Source organism: Acomys minous (genome assembly GCF_964271855.1).
Source record: "Acomys minous genome assembly, chromosome: 17".
NCBI classification, from domain to species: Eukaryota; Metazoa; Chordata; class Mammalia; order Rodentia; family Muridae; genus Acomys; species Acomys minous.
In genome coordinates this window covers 607,921-629,872 of record NC_140500.1, presented here as the reverse complement: position 1 = coordinate 629,872, position 21,952 = coordinate 607,921, and the positions used below count along the sequence as shown (strand labels likewise).

At 38.4% G+C, this 21,952-nt stretch overlaps 1 protein-coding gene across 10 annotated transcripts in view; it reads left to right on the top strand.

Moving 5' to 3' along the window:
- Positions 1-21,952, top strand: part of BICD1 (BICD cargo adaptor 1) — a 143,737-nt gene that overhangs the window by 97,704 nt on the left and 24,081 nt on the right. For 4 of the 10 annotated variants that reach the window (XR_014775952.1, XM_084764842.1, XM_084764841.1 and 1 more), the window contains exons 6-8: positions 6,944-7,095; positions 8,864-9,181; positions 10,099-10,292. Coding sequence is in view for 9 of the 10 variants with exons in the window: in XM_084764842.1 (XP_084620968.1) it covers positions 6,944-7,095; positions 8,864-9,181; positions 10,099-10,292 (664 nt within the window). In the remaining variant the exon portion in view is untranslated. Of the gene's footprint in view, positions 1-6,943; positions 7,096-8,863; positions 9,182-10,098; positions 10,293-21,952 lie in introns of those variants that run through there. The other 6 variants (XM_084764846.1, XM_084764845.1, XM_084764849.1 and 3 more) reach the window with 3 other exon arrangements.

Sequence of the window (21,952 nt, the reverse complement as noted above, 5' to 3'; positions counted from 1 at the left end):
GAGACTTTCCTAACAGCTTACACAACCAGGGAGAAGGGGAGGAGAGAGACTAAGCCTGTGCCTGCAGATGGGAAGCTGGTACAGACATGGTGATCGAGGTCTGACAGGCAGTAGCTAGGCCCAGCTTTAGAGATGGAGATTCAATTCCAAGACTCAACTTCTAGGGCTGTTGCAAGATAGAAAATGGATGTTTTGTCTTTTATTTCAGATTTAAACAAATAAGACTTAGTAACCAAATGATCAAGTAATGACATCAGACATGAAGGACAGCAGCTATGGGGATCTGAGTGATGTAAACCGAAGCTGAGTTTTACCAACAAATGAAATAGTTTAGAACTCTTGAGTAAGAGAGAGGGAGGAAGAGAGGGACAGGGAAAGGGAAAGGGAGATGAAGAGAGGGTGGGAGAGAGAGAGAGAGACAGAGACAGACAGACACAGAGAGAGAGAGAGACAGACAGAGAGAGACAGAGAGACAGAGACAGAGAGAGAGATAGATAGAGAGAGAGAGAGAGAGAGAGAGAGAGAGAGAGAGAGAGAGAGACAGGGACAGGGACAGAGACAGAGACAGAGACAGAGACAGAGACAGAGACAGAGACAGAGACAGAGAGAAAGAAATAGCCCAAATCCTAAAGCATAACTGTGTCACTGACCATATATCTGAACTTTATAGCCGGGCTGTGGTGGCGCACACCTTTAATCCCAGCACTCGGGAGGCAGGGGTAGGTGGATCGCTGTGAGTTCGAGGCCAGCCTGGTCTACAAAGCGAGTCCAGGACAGCCAGGGCTACACAGAGAAACTCTGTCTCGAAAAATCAAAAATAAAATAAAATAAAATATCTGAACTTTATGTATAGTTAACTGTTAGTTTACTTGGGTCAGAACCAAAGCACTAGTTTTTCATAAATACTTGTCTTGTCCCTCTGTAATAAGTAGAATATTTCAATGTGAACCTGCCTAACAAATTATTTGATGACTGATTTATTTTCCATTCCTGAATTTTACATGGGTGTGGTTATCCTGACTATAGGTTGGGAAATAATACTGTTTATCTGAAAGATACCCATTTGAGAGGAGTGCTGAGCAAATATTGGTGTTGATGTAGCAGCACATCCTTCCTTGCAAATACAGGCAGTGACAGTGAATAGTAGAGTATGGGGGTAGTGCTCTTTAGAGAATGAAGATTCATTTCCTTTTCAGTTTTCTTCTTTTACTCAAATCTGAGTGAAACCACACCAATATGCCATCTCCTTTCTATTCATCATCTGTCTCCATGAGTCCACAGATACCAATTGGATGTCTGTACCACAAGCAAGAATATTGTTCAAAATATAATGAACTTAAGGGAAAGTAGGACTTCCTTTTCTATCAGCACCTTAAGGAAGTATAAAATGTTAAGAGGAAATGTAGAAATTATGAGAGACCTGATTTTACTTTGAAATTAGCAATTACTGGTGTAACTGCTGTAACTCAAAGGCTGTACAATGTAGAGTAGTCATGAATAACTTAATAACTCATATGTTAGGTCTGATTCATATAATTTCTTTCAAGGACATAATTTTCTGGAGTATTATCAGCGAAGACATTCAAATAATTCTCCCGATCTCTTTCTGAAGATTAAATATTAGCAATGTAGAAATCTAGATTTTCTTTTTTAATGTGAAGATGCTTAATTGAAAAGGCAAGGGCTAACTTGTGAATAAGCATTCATGTGGAGGCCTCACAGAGACTGAACCACCAACCAAAGAGCATGCATTGACTGGGCCAGGACCCCCTTACACATATGTAGTGGATGGACAGCTTGGTCTTCATGAGGGTCCCCTAGCAATTAGAGTGCTGTCTCTGACATGGACTCTGTGGCCTATTTTTGTATCACTTTCCCCTAGCTGGGCTGGCTTGTTGGGCCTCAGTGGAAGAGCATGTACTTAGTCCTGATGTGACTTGGTGTGCCAGGGTGGGTGGTGGAGATGGGGCTCTCCTTTTCTGAGGAGTAGGGGAAGGTGGGAAGGAGGAAGAGTGTGGGAGGGAGGAACAGGAAGGGAGGAACAGGGAGTAGAGGAGGGAAGGTGCTGTGATAAGGATGTAAAGTGAAAAAAAAAAAAAAAGAAAATCTAAGAAAACCCCCAAGATGGAACATTACCAAACTCATTCTATGAGGCCATAGTCTCATTGATACCTAAACCTCACAAAGACTCAACAAAGAAAGAGAATTTCAGACCAATTTCTCTGATGAACATCGATGCAAAAATACTAAATAAAATACTTGCAAAACGAATACAAGAGCACATCAGAGATATCATTCATCATGACCAAGTAGGCTTCATTCCAGGCATGCAGGGATGGTTTAATATACGGAAATCCATCAATGTAATCCACCACATAAACAAAATGAAAATAAAAAACCACATGATCATCTCTTTGGATGCAGAGAAAGCATTTGATAAAATCCAACACCCATTCATGTTTAAAGTTTTAGAGAGATCGGGAATACAAGGCACTTTCCTCAACATAATAAAGGCTATATATAGGAAGCCAATAGCCAAAATCAAAGTAAATGGTGAGATACTCAAGGAAATTTCTCTAAAATCAGGAACAAGGCAAGGCTGCCCACTCTCTCCATATCTCTTCAATATAGTACTCGAAGTTTTAGCCAGAGCAATAAGACAACATAAGGAGATCAAGGGTATTCAAATGGGAAAGGAGGAAGTCAAATTATCCCTATTTGCAGATGATATGATAGTCTACATAAGTGACCCTCAAAATTCCACCAGAGAACTGCTACAGCTGATAAACACCTTCAGCAAATTGGCTGGATACAAAATTAACTCAAAAAAGTCTGTAGCCTTCCTATACACAAATGATAAGCTTGCAGAGGAAGAAATTAGGAAAACTACACCCTTCACATTAGCCACAAGCAATATAAAGTACTTAGGAGTTACTCTTACTAAGCAAGTGAAGGACCTGTTTGAAAAAAATTTCAAAACCCTAAAGAAAGAGATTGAAGATGACATGAGAAGATGGAAGGATCTACCTTGCTCATGGATAGGGAGAATTAACATAATAAAAATGGCCATCCTACCAAAAGCAATCTACAGATTCAATGCAATCCCTATCAAAATACCTACACAATTTTTTAAAGACATTGAAAATTCAATTCTGAACTTCATATGGAAAAACAAAAAACCCAGAATAGCTAAAACAATCTTGTACAATAAAAGGTGCTCTGGAGGAGTCTCCATACCTGATCTCAAACTGTACTATAAAGCAATAGTAATTAAAACAGCATGGTCCTGGCACAGCAACAGGCCGGTTGATCAGTGGAATCGAATCGAAGACCCAGATATGAATCCACACACATATGGTCATTTGATTTTTGACAAAGAAGCTAAATCCATTCGATGGAAAAGGGATAGCATCTTCAACAAATGGTGCTGGTCTAACTGGATGTCTATGTGTAAAAAAATGCAACTGGACCCATATTTGTCACCTTGTACAAAACTCAAATCCAAGTGGATTAAAGACCTCAACATAAAACCAGAGACACTAAATCACTTAGAAGAAAAAATGGGAAAGAGCCTGGAACATATTGGCACAGGAGACAACTTCTTGAAAAGAACACCAACAGCCCAGGCATTAATGTCAACAATTAATAAATGGGACCTCATGAGGCTGAGAAGCTTCTGTAAGGCAGGTGACACTGTAAAGAGAACAAAGCGACAGTCTACAGACTGGGAAAAGATCTTCACCAACCCCACATCTGACAAAGGTCTAATATCCAAAATATATAAAGAACTCAAGAAATTAAATACCACCAAACCAAATAACCCAATTGAGAAATGGGGCATGGAACTAAAAAGAGAATTCTCAACAGAGGAATATCAAATGGCTGAGAAACACTTAAAGAAATGCTCAACCTCCTTAATCATCAGGGAAATGCAAATCAAAACAACGCTGAGATTCCATTTTACACCCATCAGGATGGCTAAGATAAAAAATTCAAGCGACACCACATGCTGGCGAGGATGTGGGGAGAGAGGAACACTCCTTCATTGCTGGTGGGAATGCAAACTAGTACAACCACTTTGGAAATCTATCTGGTGCTATCTCAGAAAAATGGGAATAGGGCTTCCTCAAGACCCAGCTATTCCACTCCTTGGAATATACCCAGAAGATGCTCCAGCACACAGCAAGAAAATTTGCTCAACCATGTTCATAGCAGCCTTATTCATAATAGCCAGAACATGGAAACAGCCTAAGTGTCCCTCAATAGAAGAATGGATAAAGAAACTGTGGTACATATACACTATGGAATACTATTCAGCTATTAAAAACAAGGAATTCCCGAAATTTGTGGATAAATGGATTGAGCTAGAAATGATCATAATGAGTGAGTTAACCCAGAAGCAGAAAGACTCAAATGGTATATACTCACTTATATCTGCATATTAGCCCAAGGGGCATGTCCCACGAAAGCCTTCACTTACCAGGAAACTGCGACAGAGGAGAGGACATTCTGGTGGGACTCTAGATGAGAGAATCATGGGAGAAAGGCAAAGTAGAAGGACCCAGAGGGTCCTAGAAGCCTACAAGTAGAACATTATGATAGGCAGATTTGGGCACAGGGGTCCCGCTCAAACTAAGGCACCAGCCAAGGACAATACAGGCGGTAAACCTTAAGCCCCTACCCAGATCTAGCCAATGGACAGAACACTCTCCACAGTAGAGTGGAGAGTGGGATATTACTTTCTCACATACTCTGGTGCCTCACCTTTGACCATGTCCCCTGGACGGGGAGACCTGGTGGCAATCAGAGGAAGGACAGCAGGTTACCAAGAAGAGACTCGATACCCTATGATCATATAGAGGGGGAGGTAATCCCCCTCAGGAACAGTCATAGGGGAGGGGAATAAGGGGAAATTGGGAGGGAGGGAAGAATGGGAGGAAACAAGGGATGGGATAACCATTGAGATGTAACAAGAACAAATTAATAAAGGAGGGGAAAAAAAAAAGAAAACCCCCAAATAGGACACAAAATGTTACTAGTAATTTAGTGTAAACTTAATAAATGTCTTTAAGTACTTATAAGACATGATATATAAAACATTTTAGATTGTTAGAAAAAATGCTATAGGAATTCAGAAGAGAAAAGCGCATTCTTAGTAGAGTGTATATTTAACAGTGCACTACATTAGAGCCATAACTTGTAACGCTTAGTAAATTACATGAAAATATTTCTTGCTATGCATTTTTTACTTATTTAAATAATGTTACACAAATGCTATAGATCGCTGTACTACTTATGTGCCATGAATAGTTTTAACTATCAAAAGATGACATTAGTTAGGTATAGGTATTGTGGAATGTTAATTATTAAGGCGAATGTGAAAATTCTGTGGTTTAGGAAAAAAGGGAACTATCTTGTTTTAAAATAAACATGAGGTATTCTCTGTGAATCTTGTTTTGTAATTTAGGATTTCCCCCCCCAGAAGCATGATGTCTTCTTATGGAATAAGATAGTCATTATAAAGTACCAGCTGTGTACTTAGTTGTGCCAGATGTGAAGATGCAACAGCACAGACATGGTTCCTACCTTCCAGGAGGTGGCTGACAGCGCCTTAGCTTGATGTTACGTATTTTGTATTCACGTTGTGGGAATATTGCAGTGGAACAACTAACGTCTCTTATAGGAGTCAGCAAAAGTTTTCAGAGCAATTATAATTAGATTTGCTCTTAAGGGATAAAAAATTATTCTTCCATGGAAAGAAAAAATAATTTCAGACAAAGAAGTGTAGGTAGAGAGGGGCAAGAGTGTTAAAGCAGGGTATTATGTGCCTACTTAGTGTTAAAGCAGGGTATTATGTGCCTACCTAGTGTTAAAGCAGGGTATTATGTGCCTACCCAGTGTTAAAGCAGGGTATTATGTGCCTACCCAGTGTTAAAGCAGGGTATTATGTGCCTACCCAGTGCTGCACATCAAACAGGCGGTTTTTAAACATTTGCCAATGGCACCTGTTGATTCAGCTGATGTTTTTATCTCCTACTGTGCTAGGCTAGCTCAAGATCTGAAACAATATGCTTTCGAGGAACCTCAGAAATGCCCCAACCCAAATTCAGACAACTCTCTCTTTCTGTCTGTCTCTGTGTCTGTCTGTCTCTCTGTCTCTGTGTCTCTCTGTCTCTCTTTGTCTCTGTCTGTCTCTCTTTGTCTCTGTCTGTCTCTCTGTCTCTTTCTCACACAGAAATAATTATAGCACAATTCATTGTTTTGAGCAAGTTTTTAAAAATATATTTTATTAATTTATTCATATTACATCTAAGTTGTTATCACGTCCCTTGCATCCTCCCATTCCTCCCTCCTTTCCATTTTTCCTGACTCCCCTCCCCGATTACAAGTGTTTTTTAATTTAGGAAATGCTTGGTTCTTTGTCATTTCTTTGCTTGAACATTTAGCTCACTCCATACTCATTTCATGTCATAAGTTACAGTAAGTTTTATGTAAGATTTAAGAATTTATGTAAAACCCCATAGAATACAGATGGCATAAAATATTTGATTTCTTACATATTTCATTTGCAATCAGTGCTTCCTTAATAAGTTCTTGATAACATCCTTCATGTTTAACATTTCATCCTGGCTTTCTAAATCTCTGAAAATCATACACCTTCAACAACCAGCATTGAGTGTTTACTGAGCTACTGTTATCACCTTGGCTTCCGATACTGACTGGGTCATATCCGGCTTTAAAGACCATTTAACATCATTGAATCATGACATGATTTGACAATAAAGAAAAATGTTCCTGTGTCCAATGCATACATACAATTGTGCAAAAATTCAATGGAGTAATTTTTGGTTTTATTTATAAGAGCAATGGACTTGGCATAAAGAAATGTGTGGAGCAGGTTTTTCTGGTATAAGGTGGTAAGAAATGTGGTTCTATGCTTCAGACAGCTGAGGTGGCTTTAGCTAATCTGAAGAACAAATATGAAAATGAAAAGGCAATGGTGACGGAAACAATGACAAAACTGAGGAATGAGCTGAAGGCTTTAAAAGAAGATGCTGCAACCTTCTCATCCCTGAGAGCAATGTTTGCAACAAGGTAACTTTTCTCCCTAACCCTGAATAATTCAGCAGGGACACTGTCAATCCTCATGAATGAATGTACTTGCTTTGCGTGAAGACCATGATGAGATCCCTCACTGAAAAATAAATCTAAGGTTAGAAGTATGTTTCTAGAGGTCACGGTCACATGTGAGGTGCCAAAGAGAAACCCTAGACTGCGGGTTGCAGAGGCTCTGGCAGGAACTGGCTTTTGGGTTTCCCACAAAATCTAGTGGCCTTTAGAGTATATGAAGGCGTGACAAAGAGTGGAAAAGGAGACAAAGTCCTCTTTTTGACTAAAGAAACCAAGGCAACATTCAGAATTAAGAGAACACATATTTCCTCTTTGAGAAATAAATTTACAGGGATATTTTAACACTTAGTTTGGCTCATATTTTAATTATTATTCCCTTGCAGTCCATTTTTACAGACCTGTTTCTTTCAGGTATAGTAATTGCCTAACTTTATATTTAAAAAATATTTTCATGTTACCAAAAAGAAGTAATTCAAGGTCCTGGAGTTCATTTTGTTTTTTAGTAAGCTCTGGTTTTCCTCACGATCTACGTAGCCCCATGGTCTTGACATTGAAGGTTAAGGGAAATGGGTACCCAATGGACCTAGTGTATTGTAATCATAGCTCCTGTGTTTTTCTGTATAACACCTTAAACTTGTGCTAATTTCAGTTTGTACATGTATTTTGGATAATTCTTTGAGCTAATCAGCAGTCTGCTAGTACACAAAGAATAACTTATTAATATCTTTAACTTAGAAATTTGGTGTGAGTTTTCTTCTCACCCTGCCTTATCCAAACGTATGTGGATGGATTCTCGTCTTAATTTCAGCAGGGAAACAGCACATAGCTTGTTTTTGTGCTTCAGTAGAATTATGAAGCTGGATAAAGATGTTACCAATGGCCTGCTGTCCCTGAATCAAACTCTTAAAAATCTCTATTTTTTTGACCACTAACTGCTTTATTATTAAGTTGAAAACTGATCCAAATTTTCACTTTTTTTTAACTTGGAGGACATCTGCAATACTGCAAACATTGCAGACATTTAAAATAAAGCCTGTAAAATCAGATAAAGGAGGAAGTGCTCTTTTTATTAATATGATCGTTCTTTTGATTGATATAGCATATATACTGTAGGTATAACACATAACAAATATTTTCCACAAGATACAGTGTCATACCATAGAGGCAGCAAGGGTAATCTACCTGAAGTAGTGGTGGATGTTTTGTGAAATTATGTTATCACCATAAAATGGCTTCAGTAATGAGTGTCCTCGAGGTTTGTGCTGCTTATTTTAAATGTCCCGTTATGGATTCCACCGATTACTGAGCATGGTCTACTATTTCCAGTTGTCTATTCTTATAGAGTATTTCCATTCTATTGCTAGGAGGATCAAGGTTCTAAATTCCTGTCAGATTTATTATAATAGTCCCCCTTTCCATGGGGAATATATCTCAGGATCCTCCCGTCCCCCAGTGGACGCCTGAAACCACTAGCACCAAACCCTGTAGATGACTACGTTTCCTTGTATGTAGCTATCCCTGACGGAGCTTAAATACTTTTACCAGATAACAATTAATATAATATAAACATTGGTATGTAATCACTCTAACAGTACTGCATAATGAAAGTTTTGAGACTATAGCGGACCTCAGGGTCCGTGCGGAGGGTGAGAGGGGGAGGGGCCTCTCTAGCTAAGTTCCAGCCTAGCTTCACCAGGACTGCATCCTCATCCCCTTTCTGCTTGGGTTCCAGATGCGATGAGTATGTCACACAGTTGGATGAGATGCAGAGACAGTTAGCAGCTGCCGAGGATGAGAAGAAGACTCTAAACACTTTATTGCGAATGGCTATCCAGCAAAAGCTCGCCCTGACACAGAGGCTGGAGGACTTAGAGTTTGACCATGAGCAGTCCCGACGCAGCAAAGGCAAGCTCGGGAAGAGCAAGATCGGCAGCCCTAAAGTAAGTGGGGAGGCGCCAGCCACCGTGCCTACCATAGACACTTACCTCCTGCATAGTCAGGGCCCACAGATACCCACCATTCGGGCCAGCAGTGGCACTCAGAGGAAAAGGTATGCATGCAGCTATTGTCATAGTGTGGTACAGTGGACAGGCTTTAATTGAATGCAATAAATGTATGTGCTTTTGTTGTGTAGTATGGAGAAAGAGGAGGAAAAGAAAAAAAATGAAAGCTGTTAACGGGCCTTGCTAACGCTGGTCTTCCTGCCACCCCATCCACACATACTCATTAACCATAACCTATTCTTCAAGTGTCCGTTCATGTTTTTGCTGCTGTTTGTGTGCATGAACGTATCTCTCTCTAGCCTCCAACCTAAAACTGGGTAGATACAGGTGGATATTAAAAACGAAGCGTTGTAACTCTAAGAGCCATATCTCTGGAAATTATGCTATTTGTCATTTTTTTTTTATGTCATGGGGCAAAGATATGAGTTTGTTCTCTTAGGGGAACACTTGTCCATAAGACCAAAACGGATGACTAAATGAAAGGTAGTGGTTATATTTCATAAGATGGAATAGAATATGTATAGTTCTTTTCTTAAAAGGAAGTTTTTGTGCGTTTTTCACTGGTCATGCTAATATTGCTCAGAAACCACTTTTAAGGATTTTAGTGATGTGACTTTGTGACCTTTTACCAAGTTCTGGTTGTTGAGTTACTTACCTTGTTTTCAGTTGATATAGTTAAAGTTGTTCTTTTTAGGAGCTTTCATTTAAGAATCAAGTAATACATATATTTTTCAATTTGTGGTTCAAACTGTCTATAATAAATTTCTATTTCAGTATTCAGAACAGCTTTCTGAAAGGGTTGTATCCTGATATGGAAACTAAAGAATTACAAAAATATTTATTTTCATATTTAGAAGATAATTAATGCCAATATAAATAATGTTGTCACTGGTGAGGTGTTGAAAGGTAATTAAAGTAAAACTTTTTTGTTTCCTATATGTATTGTTCTTGGATCTCCTGCAAGACAATTTTCACCTTCCCTTTGTGATCAGAGCCGTCCCAGGACTTCAGGGGCTTCCTACCTACAGACTTTATTAAGAGTTCCCCCTGATCCCACCTCCACAGAGTCATTTCTTCTGAAGGGTTCCCCTTCCATGAGTGAACTCATCCAAGGGCATCGGCTCAGCAAGGAAAAAAGGTTAACCGTGGCTCCACCAGGTAAACACTTTTTCCTTGGGTGCATGGGATGCAAATGACCGTTCAGTAGGCGGCACTCCACTCCCTAGTCCACCCCGCAAGTCGACTGTGTTCGTAAGGGACTCCCACCTCTGAAGTGAAAACTCATTTGCAGTCAGCTTCCTGTTTCCTCCTTCCACAGCCAGATACCCAGCATGCCTTAGGACTCTCCAGGAGTTTCTTTCCGGTAGCCTAGGAAGGAGAAGGAGGGTTGGGAGAGTGGGGCAGGCAGAGAGAAGTGAGCAGCAGGTCCAACACAGGACAGCTGCACCCTGTCTGCAGCTCTGTAGTTCATAGCTGTCCCATTTTAGTTTTTGATTTCTCTCAACATTTTTCAATGTAATTTCAGCAAAGGGAGCCATGTTTATAATAAGCTTCCGGGGATAATTTGCCCAAATCCCTGGCAGCTCTACTGCTTGGGAACATTCAGGTTTTCGTATTGTGCTCTCATTGTGACACTTCACTGATGCTTGCCAGTATGCCTTAGTTTACTTTAGCTTTACTGTTTTATACATTTTCTCTTTCCCCCCTACAAAAAAAAATCTAAATAAAAATATGTGGCTTATGTCTCATCCAGTAAATACAGGCAGACCATCCCTTGTGCAGACCCTGCATAGGCCAGAGGCAGAAAACAAGCCCATGAAAGAACAAGGACAACCATTATGTGTCTACTGAGGGAAATAGAAAATTAGAAATGAGCTAAAGTAGTTGTTAGCATCTTCAAGATCAGCAATTTCACATGAACATCTGTATTTCTGGCCCCTTTTGAAGGACATTTGGATACGTGGCAGCTCTAGGCTGGGTCTGTGTTCATGCTTGTCAGCCACGCTGCTAGATAAAGTGGGTTCTACATATTGTCATTGTCCCCACCACTTCCCACAGTTATACCAACGTTCTGTACTTGTTCCCCGACGGAGCCACCGCTGTCAAATTTTATTTTAAAATAATTCAAACTTCAAGTTTATCGTAATTCCTTTGTGAAGCCATAGCCTTTGGGTCTCTCATTATTTTCTTTCCTGATTTATGCTGTCAGTATACTGATGAGGACTCAGTATGTGGTCTAGGAGGCTGGCTCGGTGGTTAAGAGCACCTGTTGGCCTTGCAGAGGACCTGGGTTCATTTCCCAGCACCCACACAGTAGGTGATTTATAACCATCTGCAACTCCAGATCCAAGGGACCAGGCACCCTCTTCTGACCTCTATGGACACAAAGCACACACAATGTTCACGTACATATATGTAAGCAAAATATACATAAAAATAAAACAAACAACACAAAAAAATTTAAAATGCAATCTTAAATCGTGCAGCATATGTTCAATCTTCTAAGAAATTTTGAGGAAATAAATAATGATTTAAGTGGCATAATAGCTAGAATTTATACTCTCATGCATAAGTTATACACATACACACATGTACACACCTATACACATATGCACATTTATATATGCATATACATATATACATATAAATGCCTATACACAAACATACACATATACACCTGTATATACACATATATATGTAATTATTCTCCTGGATATTTCACTTTTATAACCTACTTCCTATTGTTTTAGACTCTTTTAGAAAGAACATGAAGTATTTGAGCCACCAAAGTGGTTATGATTTATCAAAGGTACCTAATGTGGGTAAAACTCATAAAAATCTTTCTAGCTTTTCAAATGGATTCAGTAGTACTGCCTTCTTAGAAAATAAATGGTATGATCAATAAGTAACTCTGTTGTATTTAAATCTAAGGTAACATGTTAATAAAAGTGGCTGGGCAGTGGTGGCGCACACCTTTAATCCCAGCACTTGGGAGGCAGAGGCAGGCAGATCTTTATGAGTTTGAGGCCAGCCTGTTCTACAAGTTCCAGGATAGCCAGAGCTACACAGAGAAACCCTGTCTCTAAAAAAAAACCAAAACACAAAGTTAATGAATATTAGCAGTAATTATTTTCATTATTGTATGGCTGCTTGGTCCTTATGCCCATGAATATGTATTTATATTTTTATCATTACATTGTAGAAGGTATTAATATCATGTCAAACTTTTTATATTGCTATTTAGTTTTACTTTTAAGATTAATTATTGTGCCTTTCAAGATTTATTTTTATTATTTTAAAATTATGTGTATGTGTGCACATGAGTGTAAGTGCCTTGGAGGTCAGAAGAGGGCATTGGATTCCCTGGAGCTCGAGTTACTGATGGCTGTGGGCCTGCTAACATGAACGCTGGGAACTGAGCTTAGGGACTCTGAAAGAGCAGCCTGCACTCTTAGCTGCGGAGCCATCTCTCCATTCCTTTGTTTTTATTTCATATGCTATTATCCCATGAGCCATTCTTCCCACTTTTATCCATTATCTCGTGTGTGTAGGATGCCGCTCAGCATAGCTTTATGCCTTCAACTTCTCATTTCTTTGGACTTGGGCTCAGAATTAAGATGATGGGTTAAAAGTTGAACATCTTTATGGTTTTTCTCCATTTTTGGTGTTGCTTTAGAAAACTTTATTCGTTTACCTGCCCTATGAAACTGCTCACACATTCAAATCTCTAGTACTCTACGTACTCTATAATATCTTCAACTTTAATATACTCAGCACACATCGGTGAAGGTACCACGGCATGCTCTTAAATTCTTTAGTTTTCAGGAACTGGAAAATATCATTAGCTGTGAGTATTATACACAAAATTGAAGCCATAAATTCCATGGAATTCAGAGTCATCAGTAGATCTACAAGTTGCTTTCATGATAGCCTAGCATGTTGATCAACTCTGTATCTCTAGCTATTTATTTGAAGTTAAAATAATGAGAGATGGGGAGAAGGAGGCAGGAGGATCTCTGTGAGTTTGGGGCCAGCCTGGTCTACAAAGTGATTCCAGCACAGCCAGCGATGCTCCACCCTGACTCAGGAAACAAACAAACAACAAAGAACACAAGGAGTGGGGGAGAAAGTATAGTTATCGCCTGAGGCATAGTTCCTATTACATATTATGAAACCAACCAATCCATATGTTTATTATTAATTTCTTATTTGTGTGCTTCACTGTTTGACTTGCATATATGTCTGTGTACTCCATGCCTGCCTCGTATAGGCCTTGAAGCTAGAAGAGGAGGTCAGATCACCTGTTGTAGGGTTACAGATGATTGGGAGCTGCCATGTGGATGCAGGGATTCAACCCTGGTCCCATGGAAGAGCAGCCATCTACCTAGTCCTCAAATCAACCAGTTTCAGCCTTAATAACTTTCTATCAGATCAAAAATTTCTAGTAGATTCTAATTAGGAGAATCACTGTAGAAATTGATTGATCATACACGCCAAACATAGTTTCCAGAAATATTTACTTTATTGGCAATATATATTAATTTTATTAATGTGAAATATTGTTTGAGGCATACTTATGCAGTTTTTAGGCATTATTATCTAGGCTTTAGTATAAATTATTGACTACTATAAAAATTCTGACAGCAGTATGTATTAATGATTTTAAGAGGCAGTCCCCTATTTAAAAATTCTGATAATTATTTTATAAAATGCATATTTAATATATTTTATTTTAAAAAACAAATAAAGACATTTATTTTTCTGTTTTGGGGGAGGATTCTGGCCTTGCCTCTGATTCTGGTTCAGCTTTTACCAAGTAAGCCCTTGAAACCTCATAGTTTCTTAAAGTGACAAATAGTTACCTTTCTGTTCTTCATTTTAAAAAGTCATTTTAATTTTATGTGTATAGGTGTTTTGCTCGCATATATGTAAATGCGCCATATGTATGCAGTACCTGAGAAGCTAGAAGAATAGGGCGTTGAGTCGCCTGGGTTCGGATTTGCAGACTGTTGTGAGCTTGGCTTATGGCTGCTGGGAACCGAATGCAGATCCTCTTGCTAGAGCAGCCACTGGTATTAACTGCTGAGTCCTTCTCTCCAGCCCCTGACTCTCTTGTTCTTGACATTGTGAGTCTCCTGGCACACACGCTCATGTGCCCTCCATGCCTGTTACCAGCTAGGCTGAGAAGTGATCTGTATTCTATTGTGGCAAAGGGGTTTATAGTCAGACAGCAGGCTGTACACCTTCCTACATTGCCAGTTATTTGATATTGATGCCCTAACTACTAATTAGGCCAAAATAGTAATTATATCAATTATCTTACCATCCAATCATTAAATAAAATCAGCCTCCCAGAATATATAAGAAGTGAACACATTTCACGAGAGATACTATTTTTGTATTAAATACTTGGTTTTGCAGTACTTTTACAAGATGAACAACAAATTTCAAACTTAAAAATCAAATTTTCACTCTGTGCTTGAATTAATATCCTAAGCAGTTTGGACTTTATATTGTTTTGGATTTTTAAAAAAATATTATTTTTGATTGCTTTCATTGCTCTGCCCTCTCTCTCTCCATCCTGTCTTTTTTTTTGCTTCTTTGACAGCATTTCTGAGCTAATGTGAGAGAATGGCATTGTTTTGAAATCTGATTTTTGTTCTGTGATATTTTGGATTTTGCTGATTTGAAATTCAGCTCACCAAAACACATTACCTGCAGACACGCAGCCACTCCTTAGATCTATATCAAGAGAAGCATATTTTCACACTGAAAATAGCCTTTTACATTCTTCTATGTTCAAACAGTTATCCCATTTTTCTGTTGTGTTGTAAACAAAGTTATTAAACTTCGTTTGTTTCACTCATTGACCTATTTGTTCACTCATTCTTCAAAGTTTAACAAAATTATATGGTATGTGTCAGGCCCTTTCCTTGGCTTTTGGTGCTATTTAACACAGTCATCTCCGTTGCTTTTCATGAAAAGCAAAATCCGGGAAGGGAGATAGTCAGGCAAACAGTTGATGATTTTAGCAGATATTCTTGTTAGTAAAAGGAAAACTGGAAATATTAGGGACATTTTTCCATAAGAGACACAAGACCTGGCTATAAAAGATGCCTACACTTTAATAAAGAGGGACCAGGGATGTAGTATCAAGAAAGGAAAAGATGCAGATGTGGGTAATGAGGAAGTAGAGATGCAGATGTGGGCAGTGAGAGATAGGCACTGTGTAGGCATGAGTAAGGAAGATCAGTGAGAGTAAAATGAGTCAATTTGTACAAAGAATTTGGTTAGAACTTGGTCAGGAGTTGGAATGATGGAAAAGACAGGAAGGGACCAGAAAACAGAGGTCTTGATGGAGGTAGACAGACTCTGTCCTGGGTTCAGGTAACAGGCTTATTTTTAATTTTTAGGTTTTCTTTTTTTTTAAACCTGTATTTTTATTTTATATGTGTGGGTGTTATATATATATATATTATACCATGTGCATGAAGTGCCCACAGTGAAGTCTTTGACTTCCCTAGGGCTGGATTTACAGACAGTTGTGAACCATCATGTGGGTGTTGGTAATCGAACCCGCATCCTTTGGAAGAGCACCCAATGCCCTTAGTCACTCAGCCATCTCTCCAGCTCCACAGCTCAGTTATAAAAACAGGATCATGTACTCATTTTATAAAGCAACCAGGATGCCATCTGGGTGATGCACGGGTTGAAGGTGTGCAACACCTGAGTAAAGAAGGTTTGGTTACAAACGAAACATGAACTTAAGGTGTTGGGGTTGTATGAAATGGGAATCCAGCGAGTTCTTTCCACACACAGCCTGTTTTTGTTGGCTCTGCCTCTTGATTGTTCTTATTTTATATGTTGAAAGGCCTTGGTGAGTGTTACTTAAATCTATTTCTTCAACTAATGGTCTTAGTAGTTGAAGAAAGTTTGTCCCTCTTCACAAATTTTAGCTTTTCTATAGAACCTTTGCTGTTTATGTGTAGTCTACTTCCTCATGCCACTGTTCTGAATTTCCTTGGCATAGTAGAAGCATTGTTCTCTTTAAATTTGTCACCTCTCCACACCTTCTGTCTGGAAGGTGAACTCTGGGCCTACTGCATGTTAAAAACATACTCTACCATTAACTACACCCTCAGCTCAAACTTGTCATCCGTTAGGCTGTGTTTTCTTTTATTGTGCACAGAGTTCTTCCTGTAGGTGATGGCTTAGGCATTGCCTGTCTATGCTTTCACCTGCCAAAAACAAAAGTTAACTCAAAATAATAATCCATTCATGGTATGGCACAGTTGAACATCACTTGTCTAGCACTCTCAAGGCTTCAGGTTTGATCTCCACAAGAACCCTGGTTCAGACGTAGGCGATGGGCAGCTCATGGTTCAGATGTGGCTGATGGGCAGCTCACTCACCACATGGAGAAGGGGAGAGCGGGGTCCTGCCTCTGACATGAACGCTGGTGCCCACGGTTTGATTGTTGCCCCTTGGCGGAGAGGCCCTTTGGCAACACAGAGGAAGGGCATGCAGGTTGTCCAGATGAGACTGGATAGGCTGTGGTCAGACGGTGAGGGAGGAGGTCAGAGGTCTAGGGGAGGGAAATAGGGTAGAAGAGGGAGAGTAGGTGGGAACAGGAAGATACGAGCAAGGGGATTACAATCCAGATATAATGTAAATAAAATAATAAAAAACAATAACAATATAATTAATAATAATAACAATAACACTACTACTACTACTACTACTACTACTACTACTACTACTACTACTACTACTACTACCACTACTACTACTACTACTAAAACAACTGGGGCTTTAGACCCTGCTCCCTATCAAGCAGAGTCTCTGCCTAGCTGCGAGGCCCTGTGAATTGATGAGTGGAGTAGTAAGACCAACTCTGCTCTGAACAATTCTCAGAATGGAGGCTTTCCTCCCCCATGCCCAAAAAACAGAGAGAAAGAAAAAGAAAAAGAAAAAAATCTCATTTGGGAACTGAAGCAGCCTGATGATCTGGCTGGACTCAAGGCTAGCCTGGGTTACATAAAAAGCCTTGTCTCAAAATATATAGCTAAAAAACCACAACCAAAGCAATTATATTAAAAACAATAGTGTTGGACAAAAACAACAAAAATTTAGCAGCCGTGTTTTGAAAAGCCTGTTCCTTTCTCTCTTGTCCCCCACATGACACAAAATCACTTCAGATCTGAAGCATGAAGGTTGCATATCATATTTTCTTCCACTTTGAGGCTAATAATGAGAAATATCATTGCAGGAGAATATAATACTTTCAAGTGTCTTTTTCTCTTAGTATTTCTTTGGGAAATTTACTTCTACAGGAAGTCTTTTGGCATAGAATGATCTTGAATTGGAATATACAATATTAAGTAAGGTGGCTACCAGACAGACCCTTTCTCATTTTAATGACACACAACTATAATTGAATACTGAAAAGTACAGTCGGTTGTTTTTTCTATTTACTTTTTTTTTCATTTGGTTTTTTGAGACAGGGTACATAAGGGTTTCTCTGCGTAGTGTTGGCTGTCCTAGAACTCACTCTGTAGACCAGACTGGCCTCAAACTCAGAGATCCACTTGTCTCTGCCTCCCTGGGACTAAAGGCATGTGTCATAACTGCACAGCCTCTGGGTACTTCTATATTTTACATATTTAGAAGAATATCAGATATCTTCAGATTTAGCCCACTGCTGTTAATAATTTGCTTCATAAAAATGTTTTCAGACTTCGGGGCTGAGAGATGCTCAGTGGGCAAAGTGCTTGCAGTTTAAGCATGAGGACCTGAGTTGGGAAGCCCAGAGCGCATTTAAAAGGCTGGTAGCATACTGCCCACCTGTAACCTCAGTGCTATGCTGAAGGCAGAGACAGGTGGACCCTGGGGACTTGCTGCCAGCCAGCTGAGCCAGGTGGACCCTGGGGACTTGCTGCCAGCCAGCCGAGCCAAAAGGGAGAGCCCCAGATTCAATGAGAGAGCCTGCATCCACCTTTCCCCCTAAAGTGTGAAATCTGGTTAAGGAAGACACGCACCCCGTGTTAACCTCTATACAAACGTACACTGGTGAGAATACCCCATACACACAGATGAATACCACACACATATACAACAAATAAAGAATATTTTGGAATTCTAAGATTTCTATCTTTTATTTTCTTGTAGAGGGTGTAAGCTATGTGCATAATATGTTTCCGATTTACCATCACGTACATAAGTGTAAACATTGTCAAGTCTCCCCTGGGGAGAACCAGGAGCTTGGTCCTTTGTGCCCATAGTAGACGGAGTCCTTAGAGTTCAGTGCCTGGTTCGTCTTGTAAATTGCTTTAGGATCTGAACCTCTTTGGTCTTTGGATTATGGGATCACTTAAGTACCTGGAACATAGTATCAGTCACCTAACAGGTCCTCACTGTGTTGAGTAATATGCCTATAAATAGTGTACAACATCTTAAGTTTGTTACCTATACGTTTAGTTCTGATATATATTACAATTACAATGTATTTTGGATGTGGCTTAATATAGATGATGCGTTGAAAGTTCTTAGCAATTTTTCAATTTAATTTCTCTATATAGAAAATAGACTTCTGGCATAACTGTGCCCACCCAACTTTTGTATCTTCTAGAAACATTCTATACATATGCAAGCAATTACATACAAATATCTACAGATATAAATACAAAGATCATATTTATATATTTATTATTAAGAGTGCTGGTACAACCATAAACACAACTATGCATGTTGTTTTTCATATTATATATTCATCTTTCATATCAACTCATCTTTTTCTTTATTTTTAGTTATAGAAAACTATCCAGTGGAGAAAAAATCCTGAGAAAAGCCTCAAATATTTCCCTGTGTAAAATTGGAGTATTTCTTCCTAGATGACAAAAATCATAGCTGTCAGACATTGTAACCTTTAGACTAGAGCTATTAAAATTAGAAGCACATATACTTTTAAATTCTGTACTATGCACATTAAAAAAATAGCTCATCTTAACTTTAACAGTATATTTTATTTACTATATTCATAATAGCATTTCAATAGGAGATTCTGCTGTTTCTGTTTCTCAGCCTTTGAAATGTAGGGTCTGCTGGTCGAGCACATCTTTATTTGAACCAGCCATGTGCCAACTCTCCAGTAGCATTGCATACAGTTTGAGGCCTTTCTTCCAATAGTTTTGGTTAATAGCACTGAGGTTACAGGTGGGCAGTGTCCTACCAGGCTTTTAAATGTTTTTCTGGCGTAGCACACTATGTATAGCAGGCTAGTTTCAAATCCATGGAGGCCTGTGCCCTCGGAGTGCTGGGAATACCAAGCCCAGCTAATTGTAACTTTCGACAACTGATTTTTAATTTTTAAAATAAGATTTAAGATGGTACATAGTTTTTCTTTTAAATTGAACTATTGGATCAGTTATTTGCTCCTGCATATTTATTATTCATTTTTCTCTGACATAGTACTGATCTTCTACATACATTAAATGTTTGCAAAACTATTTCTACCTCTTTTTGATATGAAATCTCATTTGCATTATAGGAGCTGAATTCTTGATGTTTACATAAATGTTAAGAAGATGTATTCTTTAATGATTCTTAGAATAATAAAATAGTTTTTCTAAAAGCTGGTATAATCATAAAGTTGTGGAAAGACTGTATTTCTTATTTTAGGCAGTGAGCACCTTGAAAATGTTCAAGGTACATCTTGCCATTTTTGAAAGTATACTGAAAGTATACCAAGCTCTTTTAAAGTGAGTTTTTAGTGTGCTACTTCTTCCCAGAATGGAAGAGAAGACACAGGCAATACTGAGTACAGCGTTCCTTACTATAAAGTGGATCCAGCTGACAAAATCTGATGACCACGCTTCTACCACTCTTGATAGTTTGTTTTATTTCTGTTTCCTACTACTTCTGTCAGATATCCCTGTCCAGAGCTTGCATTTTCTTAAATGCTCCATGTTTAGAACCTGAGCTTTATAAGTGAAATGAAATATGATAGAAGGATATAATTCCTTAATTACTGGAGAGTCCAATATGATAGTTAAGTGCACATCAGGAGTGTGCACAGAACATTAGATTACGCTTTTCAGTCTATGTTATTTAGTATTACCATAGAATTTAAAACTTAAAGTTTAAAACTTAAAATTGTATTAAAATTTTAGTAAACTCATGGAAATTGAAGTTTTCTTTTTTTTAACTCCTTAAACATCTATAATCTTTTAAAAAGATGAAAAATTTCCACTAAAAATGAAAGAAAATTCATTTTTGTATAATTAATTGTTGCAAATTTAGAGAGCGAACATGTTTAGGGTGTGCTCATGGTCAGCAAAGGCTACCCACACAGTGTTGAAGGTCAGGCCCCTAGAGTGAGGCTGTCTAGAGGGGCGGTGAGCAAGAACAGATATGTGATGACATATGTAAGGTTCAGGAAATCTCAGGAAATGATTCCTGTAATCTCCCATTTCCGATTCACCAACCAACAAACAAAAACCAAAAACCAAAACAAACAAAACAAAACAAAAAACAAAAAAGAAAACAAAACAAAAAACGAAACCACCAACAACAACAAAAATAAAAACCCTAAAAAAAATAAACAAAACAAAAACTAGTAGCCACAAACCCCCAAAGGGACACCTCTATATTTTATTCCAGGTTATAGATTCTGTTTTAGACTTACTGAAATGACCACCTCCATCTAGTAATAAAAAACTAGTTCAAATGGACATTGAAACATTTTATACTACAGTCTTTTTTCCTAGTTGTGCTCATTACTTTAAGGAAAAGAACAGTCTTTATTCCAAAGTGTAGGTAATTGCTGCCCTTTACTATGTTTTGTGTTAGATAATTGATACAATTGATACAATGATACAATGATTTGCCCTTGGTATCACTTTCAGTCCAAAGGCCTGAGTGCAAAGAAGAGTTCTGCGGGCAGTTGTGCCATTCCCTGTTATACTCTGCAGGGGAATGGCCATCAGTGTCTTCCATGCCATAACACTGTTATTGTAGTATTAGCTCGGTCTGATGGTACTCATTGTAGTCTGCTATTTATTCTCATGCCAACTATTTTATTGAAACAAACCTTTATATGTTTTATGGTTTTACCTAAGATGTTATGTCCAAACAAAGGGTCTTTTCCTATCTGAGGAAATATAGTAAGAGAAAGCCATAGTTGATACCAAAGGAAGCCAGTCTCTAGAATAACCAATGGTTATTGGTCTATCTAGGTTATGGGTCTATCTAGGCCCACATACATAAAAGAGATTCACAATGAAGAAATTATTAAGGAGATTCTACCATGCTGAGGCTGTCATTATGTGAATTTATGTTATTTTCTCCATATTCAATTTGGAGAATCCTTGCAAAAATGCTATGCTTTTCCTTTGTTTTTTTTCCTCTTATCTTTTCTTTTGGGTCTTACATAGCCCAGATTGGCCTAAAAATCATTACAAAGTCAAGAAGAATGATTGTGAACTTCTAGTCCTTCTTTCTCCAACACCTTAGTTATAAAATTACAGGTGTATGCCTCCATGCCTGGCTTATGCTGCGCTGGAGGTCAACACCAAGACTTTTCACAAGCTAGACAAACTTTCTACCTATTAAGCTGTATCATGTTTCTAAAAAGATATGTACACTATTTCAGTACTTTGTAGCATATTTTCTGAGAAAAGGGATTATTTTAATAGAAAAAGAAAAACATCCATTTCCTAATATATAACATAAACTAATTTTTTCTTTTTGTTTTTATTTTTATTTTTGTATATACATTTATATTATTACACACATATAAAATAAACTGCATACAGCAAGAA